Source organism: Patiria miniata, unplaced genomic scaffold, assembly GCF_015706575.1.
Source record: "Patiria miniata isolate m_02_andy unplaced genomic scaffold, ASM1570657v1 HiC_scaffold_9, whole genome shotgun sequence".
NCBI lineage: Eukaryota > Metazoa > Echinodermata > Asteroidea > Valvatida > Asterinidae > Patiria > Patiria miniata.
The window spans coordinates 455,348-467,428 of NW_024037076.1; the positions used below are offsets into that span (position 1 = coordinate 455,348).

General features: G+C 41.6%; 1 protein-coding gene across 3 annotated transcripts in view; it reads right to left on the reverse strand.

Moving 5' to 3' along the window:
* The window catches only part of LOC119720227 (DENN domain-containing protein 1B-like), a 63,368-nt gene that overhangs the window by 26,932 nt on the left and 24,355 nt on the right, over positions 1-12,081 (reverse strand). For all 3 annotated transcript variants that reach the window (XM_038189842.1, XM_038189843.1, XM_038189841.1), the window contains exons 9-15: positions 11,815-11,863; positions 10,825-10,971; positions 10,073-10,174; positions 9,277-9,408; positions 6,887-6,988; positions 4,064-4,154; positions 2,806-2,912 (exon numbers count right to left, since the gene is read on the reverse strand). In XM_038189842.1, the coding sequence (XP_038045770.1) occupies positions 2,806-2,912; positions 4,064-4,154; positions 6,887-6,988; positions 9,277-9,408; positions 10,073-10,174; positions 10,825-10,971; positions 11,815-11,863 (730 nt within the window). The remainder of the gene's footprint in view (positions 1-2,805; positions 2,913-4,063; positions 4,155-6,886; positions 6,989-9,276; positions 9,409-10,072; positions 10,175-10,824; positions 10,972-11,814; positions 11,864-12,081) is intronic.

Genomic DNA, 12,081 nt, shown 5'->3' on the forward strand with positions numbered 1-12,081 from the left:
CTCCGTAACTTGTAAAGTACATGAGTGATTCAAATGATTCTTGTACTAAACGAAAGCTTATGAATTGGGCTTTCATATCCTAGATTTTGAAAGTGCTACATGCAGAACTTCACTACGAAAATGGTCTGGACATTTGGGTTCCTTTTTTTTTTACTCGCCCTGTATATTTTTGGGATGAATGCAAATGGTTCTATATGCCTTGAATTAATAAAGAAATTATTCATTCATTTACTGCAAATTGGTGGGAATTGGATAACAACCCGGCATTAAGTTCAGGCACAAATATATTATAAACAAAATTAAAAAAACAAACCAAAAACACAAGCATGGCACTAATTGTAAGTTCAAATGTGAATTGATTTACTTTTTTAAATTGTGTTAAAAATGCATGCAAAGCCGTGACCATGTAAAGTCACCAAATACAAGTCATTCAATCGGGATGTTTGAAATTTGGAATAAATGTTTAACTACTGTCGGGTCGCTTCAAAGAAGCAATCACACTTTGCATACATACATGTAATTGGCTTATTTGATGTACCGTATTTTGGTATCGGCAGTTTAAAATTCACTTCATATGCATTTCATCGTTAATACAGAGGGATTAGGTACTGAGTAGCAATTAAACAAAGCTACATTAGGGCAAAATAAAAAAGTCTCTGGTTTCTGGTATGGAGCTTGCCCAAAAAGTGGTGCGGCGACGCAGCTTTTTGTTTTTTTTAACCTTTTTTTTTTGCTTCAAATGTCGGCTGATGACTGCAAATGGTGCCCGACTAAACTTAGTGCAAATATTATGGGAGACCAGAGAGGCCACATAAAGCTTATTCTCGATCATAACCCCATCTAAAAACACGTTAAAATTGTGCAGCAGCAGGATTCCAGTCAAACCAGTGAGTTTGGCGGTTTTGAGACATCATCTTTCATTGAAAACAAAACTTTTTCATTTTGCCGAGGCGCATGGCCACGGCGACGCGCGAGCATACCAGAAACCGGAGACTTTTTGTTTTTGGCCTTATGAAAGCCACCTGACAATTTACTGGTATTTTTACATCTTACATGAGCCGTATTTCACCACACCAAGATACGGCTTACTTAAATTATCGCAACCTGTTCCTTACGCAAAACATGAAAAGCTGCGAAAAAATTCCTTAAGAGATTTCCCTAGTTTATAAAAAAAAGTTAACTACTTTGAAGTGATACATGTACATGTGTACATGTATCTGCAAACACTATTTTTCCGGGGGAGTGAGGTGAGGGGAAGGGGCTGTTTTGCTTTTTTAGGGGGGTGGGGGGAGGGCACATCAATCTGCTTACCAATAGTTTCTACTAAGCGTTTAAACAAACTTAGCCCCTGGTTATGAACATTTCTATTGAATGAGAAAACAATTTTGCAAGCGTTGGGAAAAGTTGCTTACACATGTAACAAATGCATGTAACGGGCCCCTTTCACCGCGACTGCTGTATTAAAACTGCATAATGACGCAGTGGGTGTGCATATACAGTGTCGTCGGTGATGAATACCGGTATGTAACACCTCCCGCGAGAGATGTGGGGATTCTAATTTGTAGTGATTATCTATACATGGAATTGTTTAGCAGTGGTTATACAACTTCCTTCGGGACAGGGTTTTTCAAGTTATGAATAGTAAGTCTATGGAGAGTGATAATCTTTGCAGCCAGTTTAAACCGGTTCAAACTGGTTCCAACTAGTGCAAACCAGCAATACGACAATGGTAAGAGAATATAACTGGATCTTTCTTTGTCAACACGTCTTTGCAGACTTTTCATGTAAGGGTGTTATTTGTTATGAAGCCTGCCTTTCAAATCCAAAGATGAGACCAAATTGTGGTATTTTCCTGATTGTTTTTCAAAGATTTATGAAACTTTGAAGGTGGCATTAAATATAAAACAAAGTTAGAAAACTCCACGAAGAACTTTTTCTAACTTTGGAGGATTGCATTTTAGCAGTTAACAATGAGAAAAATTGCAGACATTACAATTTACAACGGCTGATAAATGAAGATACCCCCCTCCCCAAAAAAATTAAACAAAATGACAGAAAAAAAATGACTTTTTTTTTTTTGATTTTCAGTCTGCTGCAAAGTTGAGATCTTAAATATCTCTGAAATATATACTAAACGTTTCAGCCTGTAATTTCGCCTTTAAAGGGTGAATTTCTAGATGATTATGACCATGTATCAATTCAAGAAATGCAAAGTCAAATATAATATGTATGGCCAACTTCTCGTATTAGGCCAAATAAAAAAAAAACATGTTTAGCGTCCTGCCTTTTTGAAAAAAGGAGGCTGGAGGCCCTTTTTTCCCCCTCCAAAATGGCCACCTAACCGGGCTATTTTTCAAGATGGCCACCAGTTGTTTTTTTAAATGGCCGCCATTGGACTCAGGAAATGACATACCGGCTTTTTATTGGCTAGATGCAACATACAAGGAGGCCAAAATTATGTCACTGTTTCAAATTAATAATTTTTCGGTAAAAAAAAAAAGGAAAAAAAAAGGAAGAAAGAGGTGGCCTCCAAAAAGGAAGCGGGCGGGGACGCTAAACATTTTTTAAAAATTATTTTTCCAATGGCCAAAACTGTTCCCAAGGAAAGTTTGATTTCAAAATCTAAGCATACATTGTCAAGGATAAAACCTATACTTTGACAAATATTTAATTTTCCAACCACTTTACAAAAATTGTCTTTTTTTTTTACAGAAAGCAATGCATAAATGAAGAAGAAGCTAGTAGAGTTAGGATGTGTTAAAAATAACGACAAAGCTTCGAGAAAGACCAAGAAATTGTTCCTACCTTCTGTTGGATGTTTTTCTGTGCGTCTTTCAGCATTTTTCTGCCGTCCGTTTTGACCGTGGACAAGTGGATCTTGAGTTGTTCCTTCAAGTTTTTGCTGGACAGACCTTTCACGTATCAAAGTGACACACAAAAAAGGTTACAATCACTGATTTGTAATGATAAGGGCTTTCTTTTTTTTTCATAACCATCATATGTTTTATCATACACTTCCAATTTGTTTGTATCTTTCATTGTCAGCTTTCATTTCATTGGATTGTCACTTGCCTGAGTGGCTTGTGATTGGGACTTGTGATGGACTTGTGATGCACTTGTGAGGACTTGTGATGGACTTGTGAGGACTTGTATGGACTTGTGAGGACTTGTATGGACTTGTGAGGACTTGTGAGGACTTGTGAGGACTTGTGATGGACTTGTGAGGACTTGTGAGGACTTGTGATGCACTTGTGATGCACTTGTGAGGACTTGTGATGGACTTGTGAGGACTTGTATGGACTTGTGAGGACTTGTATGGACTTGTGAGGACTTGTGAGGACTTGTGAGGACTTGTGATGGACTTGTGATGATTTGTGATGGACTTATGATGGACTTGTGAGGACTTGTGAGGACTTGTGAGGACTTGTATGGACTTGTGAGGACTTGTAAGGAGTTGTGAGGACTTGTGATGGACTTGTGAGGACTTTTGAGTACTTGTGAGGGACTTGAGAGGACTTGTGGGAAATTATGATGAACGTGTGAAGTTGGTGAGGACTTGTGATGGACTTGTGATGCACTTGTGAGGACTTGTGATGGACTTGTGAGGACTTGTATGGACTTGTGAGGACTTGTATGGACTTGTGAGGACTTGTGAGGACTTGTGAGGACTTGTGATGGACTTGTGAGGACTTGTGAGGACTTGTGATGGACTTGTGAGGACTTGTGATGGACTTGTGAGGACTTGTATGGACTTGTGAGGACTTGTATGGACTTGTGAGGACTTGTGAGGACTTGTGAGGACTTGTGATGGACTTGTGATGATTTGTGATGGACTTATGATGGACTTGTGAGGACTTGTGAGGACTTGTGAGGACTTGTATGGACTTGTGAGGACTTGTGAGGACTTGTGAGGACTTGTGATGGACTTGTGAGGACTTGTGAGGACTTGTGAGGTTTTGTGAGAAATTGTGATGGACTTGTGAAGACTTGTGAGGACTTTAAAGAATGTGTGTGGACTTGTGAATACAACTCAGACTAAAATGGTCCAACTTTGTCGTCTTACTTCCATCTATCCTTGCAATTTCCAGCTCCTCCTCAAACAGGTCGTTGATAGGTTGGCCGGATTTAATCAACTGAAGCCTGGAATCGATAAACTGTTGACAAAAAAATTGACGACCAAAATGTTATAACGTCCTAAAATGTCAGCGAAGATAAATTCAATTTTGTTTTGGCAAATAGTCTCAGACTCCCATGCCATATTTTGCTTTACTTCATGTACTTTATCAACATTGTTGACTCATTAATAAAGCAAAGTAGAATATGATGATAAGATTGGGAATAAATCATTTTCGGGATACTTTCCACTTTTTGAGTATCAATTTCAGTAATATCTGGTACCTCGTGTCGTTATAGTGTTGGACACATTTTCTACACTGTACTTTCCAGACCAGAGCTGCTCTTGCTATGGACGCCATGAGGGGGTACTAGCGCACAGAGTCTATAGATGCATCTGGACCCATGATCACTGGACCTACTCAATGGGTGGTGGGTGGCACGGGTGGCGAGTGCGTAAAGCGCTCGCCTCTCACCACTGTGGCCCTGGTTCGATTCCCGGCTAGGACCATATGTGAGTAGAGTTGTGCGTTGAATCTCTCCTGTGCCACAAGGTTTTTTCTCCGGGATCTCTGGTTTTCCTCCCTCCTCAAAAATCAACACTTTCAATTTTTGGCTGTGCTCCGTAGTCATAAATGGGTCGCATGGCGGCTGCCTAAGGCACCATTACATGCCTTCGGATCGACTAGTTTTAGCCGCGTGCTTTGCAAGTCAGCTTCTCAGTTGCAAGTAAGGATGATTAGTCTCCCAAACTATTATAATTATTATTTCTTAAAATTAATGTGGCCTGACGTTGCGAACTTAGCAAGTTCTTCTTCAGAGGCTAAAACAGAAATGACAGAGGTACATACATTAACATGGGGGTGCACACAAACATGCAGGGCTGAAAGAAGAAACACAAAAGGAGGATTAGGTGTGAAAGGTGTGGAAAGATGCAGGGGAGGGTGGATGAGAGAACAAAGAAACAAAGGGAGATGGCAAACCACAAGGGGTCTTGTGTAAACAGGGGAGGGACCAGAAAGGGGAAGGATCAAAGGTCACAGGGAGTGGGAACGGACAAAAGAGTGTGAGAGTGAAGGGATGATGTGGGGGGGGGGGGGGACAGTATTGAGGTGGAAAGGAATGAAAGATGGGGGAAGATGGGTAAACACAAACAAGGAAGACCAGATGGATTATCTGTAACAGAAGACAATGGAGGAAGAAAAGGATTAATCATTTCCAAGTTGGATGTTGAGACCATGTGGTTGAATAGTTCGAAGACGATTCATCCACACTTTCTCTCTGCTGAGGCGAACTGAGTCCTTGCGATGGCCAAGAGATTCAATGCCCTGCAAAATCATATCAGAAATGGAGTGGTTAGGCAGGTTGAAGTGATGACCAACAGGGGTGTCTAGTTTCTTGGTGTTGACCGTTGACCGGTGGGCATAGAAACGCTTCTTGAGCGTATTCTTAGTCTCACCTACATACTGCACTCCACAGACCCTGCAAGAAATGAGATATATGACATTAGAGGTGTTACAAGTGATGTTACCAATGGTTCTGTGGGTAGTGACAGAAGAGTGGCCAGAAAAGGAGTCAGACTCCTGGATATGAATCTGGCAGACAACACATCTGGAACTGCACTTGAAAGTACCATGCTGGGTGGGAGGGGATGCATCTAAGGAAGGGACTTCAGCTCGAACAATCAAGTCCCGTAGATTTCGAGGACGCCTGTAAGCCAATGTGGGGCCGTTGGGGATGGCGCGGGCAAGGCGATCTGAAGTATGGAGGATATGGTGATTGTCATTAGTGATTTTGCGAAGGGGAGGGAGATTGGGGTGAAACGTGGTAACCAAGGGAATCATGGGTTTGGCCATGGCATCAGGGGCCTTTCCCGTGAGAGCTAGATTTCTGGGGATAGCTTTAGCTCTGGCAATGGCACGATGAACTTGGCGAGAGCTGTGACCCCTGGCCACCAAGTTGTTCCTCAGTATCTGTGTATGGCGGGAGAAATCGGAATCATTAGAACAAATTCTTCTGAGTCTGAGTGCCTGGCTAAACGCTATGCCAGTTTTGCAGTGCCTGGGGTGACAGCTGGAGGAGTGGAGGTACTGGTGGGTGTCTGTGGGTTTGGAATACAGGTCAGTGGTTAGTGAGTTGCCTTGCTTGCGGACGGTGACATCCAGAAAGTGGGTTTGGTGAGCCGAGAACTCCGATGTGAATTTGATGGTTCTGTGGAAGGAATTGATGTGGTTAGTGAAGGTCAAGAGACTGTCCTCATCACTGGTCCAGATGAAAAAAACATCATCAATATATCTCCACCAGATCCAAGGGCGACATGGGGCCGAGGCAAGAATGCGTTCTTCGAGGTCGCCCATGAAGAGGCAAGCCATCGACGGGGCCATGCGGGTGCCCATTGCAGTGCCGTGTACCTGTAGATAGTGTTCACCAAGGAAGGAAAAATTGTTCTTCGTTAGTATAAGTCTCATGAGGGTGCCAACATCACTGATGGGAGGAGTCGTGTGTCCTGCCTTGGCCAGAGCCAAGGAGCAAGCACGAACACCCTCCTCATGTGGGATGTTGGTGTACAGAGATGAGACGTCGAAAGTCCCGATGATGGCTGTGCTGGGAATCTGGTCCTTGATTCCTTCAAGCTTGCGTAGGAAGTCTGGGGTGTCGTGAATGTATGACGAAATCTGTGGGACAAGGGGTTTGAGAAAACTGTCAATGAACAGGGAGATGTGTTCCGTGGGTGAGCCATTAATTATTATTTAATACATGACAGTGGACATACCTGAGTAAAATGCTGCAGCTGTAGTAGTTTCTCTAAGAAAGGTTGCATGTGGGTGGATCGACATTGAACAAAGACGTCTCGGTCCAACACATACTCGTTGCCCTATGCAGTAAGAGAAGACAAATTTTAATCTAAAAGTGTGACATTTTTAAGGAAATATACAACATTTGCTCTTGCTGCAATTTTCAGAAATAAATGTATTTGGAGGATTTGTGTGCTATAGAAAATGTTGTTAAACTAGCTTGTTTCATGTTTTGGGTGCGGAGATAAGAAAACCAACCATGTTCTTGTAGTCTGGTTCCCTGACCCCACTTAAGATGAGACGTTGCATTACACAGACTTTGGGATTGTAAGGTACATGTAAGAGAATCAGTCTAGCAGGCTTGTACCCTTCACAGATGCATGTGTAATCAATTGCAAAGAAATTGCTGAATGACTAAATATGAAAAATTAGGAGCAGTTTTTTTTTTCTCCAATGATGGTCGGCCGACCAGCGTTGGAAAAATAAAAGTTTTCTTAAAAATGTCAGCACACCAGGAGCCACGATTTTACAGGATGCTTTGTCTTAGATTGTCATTCACTAACAGTCCAATAAGATATTTCATTATAATTTGATAATTCCGTTTTTTGATGTTTGCAAATGTTGTATCTTCCCTCTAAGGATAGGTTCCGATCCTATGACGTCACAGTACCACGTGACAAGCCGGTTTCCCAATAATCGGCCACTGTTGCATTTTAGACAAACGTCCGGTTAGCAACCAACTTGTGCTTTCTAAACTAGACAGTAGGGCTTAATTTCACATAAATAACATATGGCATAATGGTCACTACTCGTGCCGTGCATGGTTGTCATAAACATGCCGACCAAGCACAGAGTGTTGGCTGTGCGCTTTTTCTCAGCTTTGCCATCAATCATAGCTTCAAAGGCTTGCCTACTTCCTAGCACGGGGCACTATACGATCTTTACCTACTACAATGGCGAGGCATACTTTCCGATGTCAGGGCTTGAATTTCATGGAAAAAAAAGCACTAAAGAGCAGGTCTAGTAACTGAGGAATCTTACTGGACCTGAACTATTTTTACAAGACCTGTGTCATAAATAAGAACAAACAACATTTTGCACTATGTGACAGGAATACAACAAAATGCTATTATTTTGTATAAGGTAAAATGAAGTCTAGCATTTCTAAATGCCATCCACGAATCTCCACATCTTGAAAACTGAAAACAGATGGAGCACAGATTGCAAGAAAAAGTTTACAAGTCGACCGTTTCGTGTGTGCACTTGGCTAGTTCCCCTGGAAAATTAGTCTCATTCTCTTGCCAGCGGGCACGGTCTTTTGCTTCGTACAAGTCTGGGAACTAGACCGTACAACTAATTCCCATGCAGTACAGGGATTCTGCGTATTGCTACCAATCTAAGTTGCGGTGGCGTGACATGTACCAACGGAGCTTCAACGTACCTGTACTGTATGGGATGTACGTACGTATGTCTGCAACTGGCATGACTGGCGCGTTGGCCAGGCAGCTTCGTTGCGTTTTAGCACGGCACAGGGAGTTTTTTGGTCGGTAAGTTTAATCAATCAAGTAATAATATGAACTCAAAGCACGCTGTTAATCAGACCTCAACTGCTAGTATATTTGGGCGTCATTTTGTTTATATAGTGCAAGAAAAAACACAAGACAGCCGGACTAGTGCAGTCATACACAGCACTAGACCGACGCTAAAATCACTAGACATGGTCCACGGTCCAGTGGGTATTTCGAGCCCTGGATATATGTCGGTGGTCAATCATATCATTTTTTTGTTACTTTTGTGCTATTCTGGATGATTCAGGGCCTTTTTTTCTATTTTGATAATTGCGCAAATTTCAATGTTCGCTAAGAGTAAGAAAAGGGTAATGAACATGTAATCCACAGCATCAGCGTCATGGTTACTTGAGCTCAAGCAATTTTATTTTTCAATCCCCAATTACAAACGTTAACAATGGAAACTGATTTGTGAAAGCACTTTTAATTAAGATCAAAGCGCTATTATTATTAACCCTGATCCTTGGGCCAATGAAACACTCCAAATACAATCTCAGCTCCCTGCGGATTATTATAGTCGATGCTACCATTTCGGCGCAAGGCAGCTAAAAATCAAATAACAGTTACCATCTCTGCCCTCACAGGTACCCATTTACTCCTGGGTGGGGAGAGGCAATGAGTGACAAAGTGCCTTGCCCAAGGACACACGCGCCATAACCCCAGGCTGGACTTGGACCCACAACCTGCAGAATTACCCACAGATGATGAGTTCACAATGGTCCAGACCACGAGGCCACGGCACTCCACAATTTGAGCAAGCAAATGATAATGGTAATGGACAAAAACGGATTGGTACTCACCGTCACGGTCTTGCTCCTGATGGCCTCCCTGTAGCCTCCCAATAGATAAACCAGAACCTTCAGGAAGGACCTGGCTACTCCGTCTCCGTTGCATAATTCAGTGTTTTTCAGATTCTTCTTCAGTTGGCTGACCTGGCAAAATGAAGGAAAATGGAGGACTTTTTTATTCCGGATCCACCAAAATCTTACACCTTGTTAGATTGACGATTATATGCTGATTTAGTAGTGACGACTCGATATGTGTCCCACTCCATAAAAAAAGTGTCAAGTCGCGCTGTGCATTATTGTGTAATGGCCCACTCGACGTTGATTGGTGAAAACGTTGTCAAAATGTGATTTTTATTCTTGTCAAGAATGACATCTTTATTATAAAGTTTCAGGGTTAATTCACAGAAATGTTGATTTCACTGAAGAAAGTGGGAAAAAACTACAATTTATTTTTTTCTGCGACCAGCTATTCTAAAGGTGGGGAAATCCGCAGATAAGCGAAAACATGACAAGCCTGTTCATAATTTTTGACAAGCCAGCCTAGTCTGCTGATGTGTTTACTCGCATTTGGCGGGCTGACTACCGATAAGGTCAAGCCCTGATTTTATGTTAAGCAGCTTCATGGCGTAAACTCCACAAGTTTGTTTTCAGACGGATTATTGATCAACCCTTCCCGACACCTGCCCCCCCCCCCACCCCGACCCTCCAATCAAGGCACAGATTCTTAAAAATCGACCTGGATGATTTGAATGATTCTGTGGAATTGAGAAAAACAGATGCATTGGGTCAACAAAATAGAACCACTTACAGCCTCCGGGGGCAGAGTTTGCAGATCCTCAAACGGCGTCTCTATAATGTTGTTGTCGGCATTGAGTATGACCACTTCATCCAACGCCATCTTCTTGACTTGCTGAAATCCAAAACATCAATTAAAAAATCAATAAAATAATATAACTTTAAAACTTGTTAAAAGGTCTGATTCCTATATTCATGAACTTCAGTGTGTCGATGACAAATTAAGTTGTATTTTGATTAAAAAAAACAAACACATTCCTCAATCAGAATGAAGAACATGGACATTTACTGGGGTTCATACTCATGATATAAAAGTCAGGGATTTGAATCCAGCTTTTAGTCAGGTGTTGTGTCCTTGGGCAAGTCACTTTACCCTTTTTGGCCTCTTTTTCCACCCGTTTTGCTGACAGAGACATGATTTTTCCAAGAATGGCATTTTTGCCAAGTTGATTAATTTTGCTAACAAAAACATTTCATTAGAAGGGGTGCAACAACTCCAAATCCCCACCCCTAACACCCACAGCTGTTGGTCAGGTGTTGTGTCCTTGGGCAAGACACTTTACCCTTTTTGGAATCTTTTTTTCACCCGTTTTACTAACAGAGACATAATCTGGCCAAGAAGAACGGCACTTTTGCCGAGAGGTACGATTTTGTTGACAAAAACAGCTTATTAAAAGGGGTGCAATGCCCCCCCCCAACATACCCCCCCTAACATCCCCCTCCCCCTCCCCCAAGTGACAAATGCGAGACCCAACAAGAACTTACCGGCATAAATGAGGAATGGACTCCAACTAGGAATGGCATGGGAGCGCAGCAGTAGTCTATGAGATGGGCCGGCATGACGGGAATGTAGATATGCTGCCAATAGAGGGGGTACAACAGGGAGGCCGCGCTGTGCACGCAGGCTGTTAACTGCAAACCAGAGAACAGTACAGCAATTATCAGTACTTGATCAACTACAGCCTCAAAAACACTTGAAGGGTTCAAAAACTCTCCCTTTTCTTGCATTTTGTTCGTTCTAAATAACAAAACATAACCTGTTCCAAACCTATTAACCTGTTAAACTTTCAGTTCAGTAAAAAAACTATGCACAACCTTTTTAACAATCAATGCATGCACATCCAACGATCAGAAAATTCAGGCGATTCACAATGCAGTGCGCCACCAAGAGCTTGCCACGGAGAGTTTATTTTTCCCAGTGCATTGTGGGAGATGGTCGACAAATTCACAGCGCGGGACATTTGAAATTGTTAATGTGTTTCCGGTCAGAAGGTTTGTAAGTGTATGATTCAAGTATATGTTTGCCCTTTTCTCTTTTTTTTTTCAATAACGGGTGTTTTTTGTATTAATAGCGGCAGAACACTATGCCCCAACAAATTAGCTCAAGTTGTCGACTGACACTCATTCAAATGGGCCATGTTTTGTCGACCATAAACTTGAAAAATGGACTCTCCATGGCAAACTCTTGGTGGCGCACTGCACTGTGAATGGCCCGAATTGACTGATCGTTGAAAATCACCTACAATTCTTGATTTTCTTTTAAATAACAGCAAGCCAGATGGAATAAATAATTTCAATTCAAGCTTTTTGCTATTGATAGTAATTCTTAAAATAATAATTTAGTCAGTTACTCTTGGGATAAATGAAAATTAATCCTTTATGCCTTTAATCAAATAGTTTTAGGAGCAAATTTCAAGTAAATATTTCCTTTAGTTAGCACACTTGAAAGCGGAACAAATCAGTTATTCTACTCACCCTACTGAGCTTATCTGACACGATTAAAACTCTTCTCTCGTACAGGAGGCTGCAAAGATACACACATAAAAAGTTTCACATTTCAAAAGCCGTGCTTACCAAAATCACCAAGCTTTCGAACATTGGTCCTTCTTCAGGGGTTCGGCCAAAAAAAAAAAATACTTCTGCTTCCGATTACATGGCATTCGAAAATATGGTAGGTAGGAAAGGATTTCTTTTGGCAACTTTTTTTATGTGTAGAGGGTAAAAAGTAATAATTGATAGTTT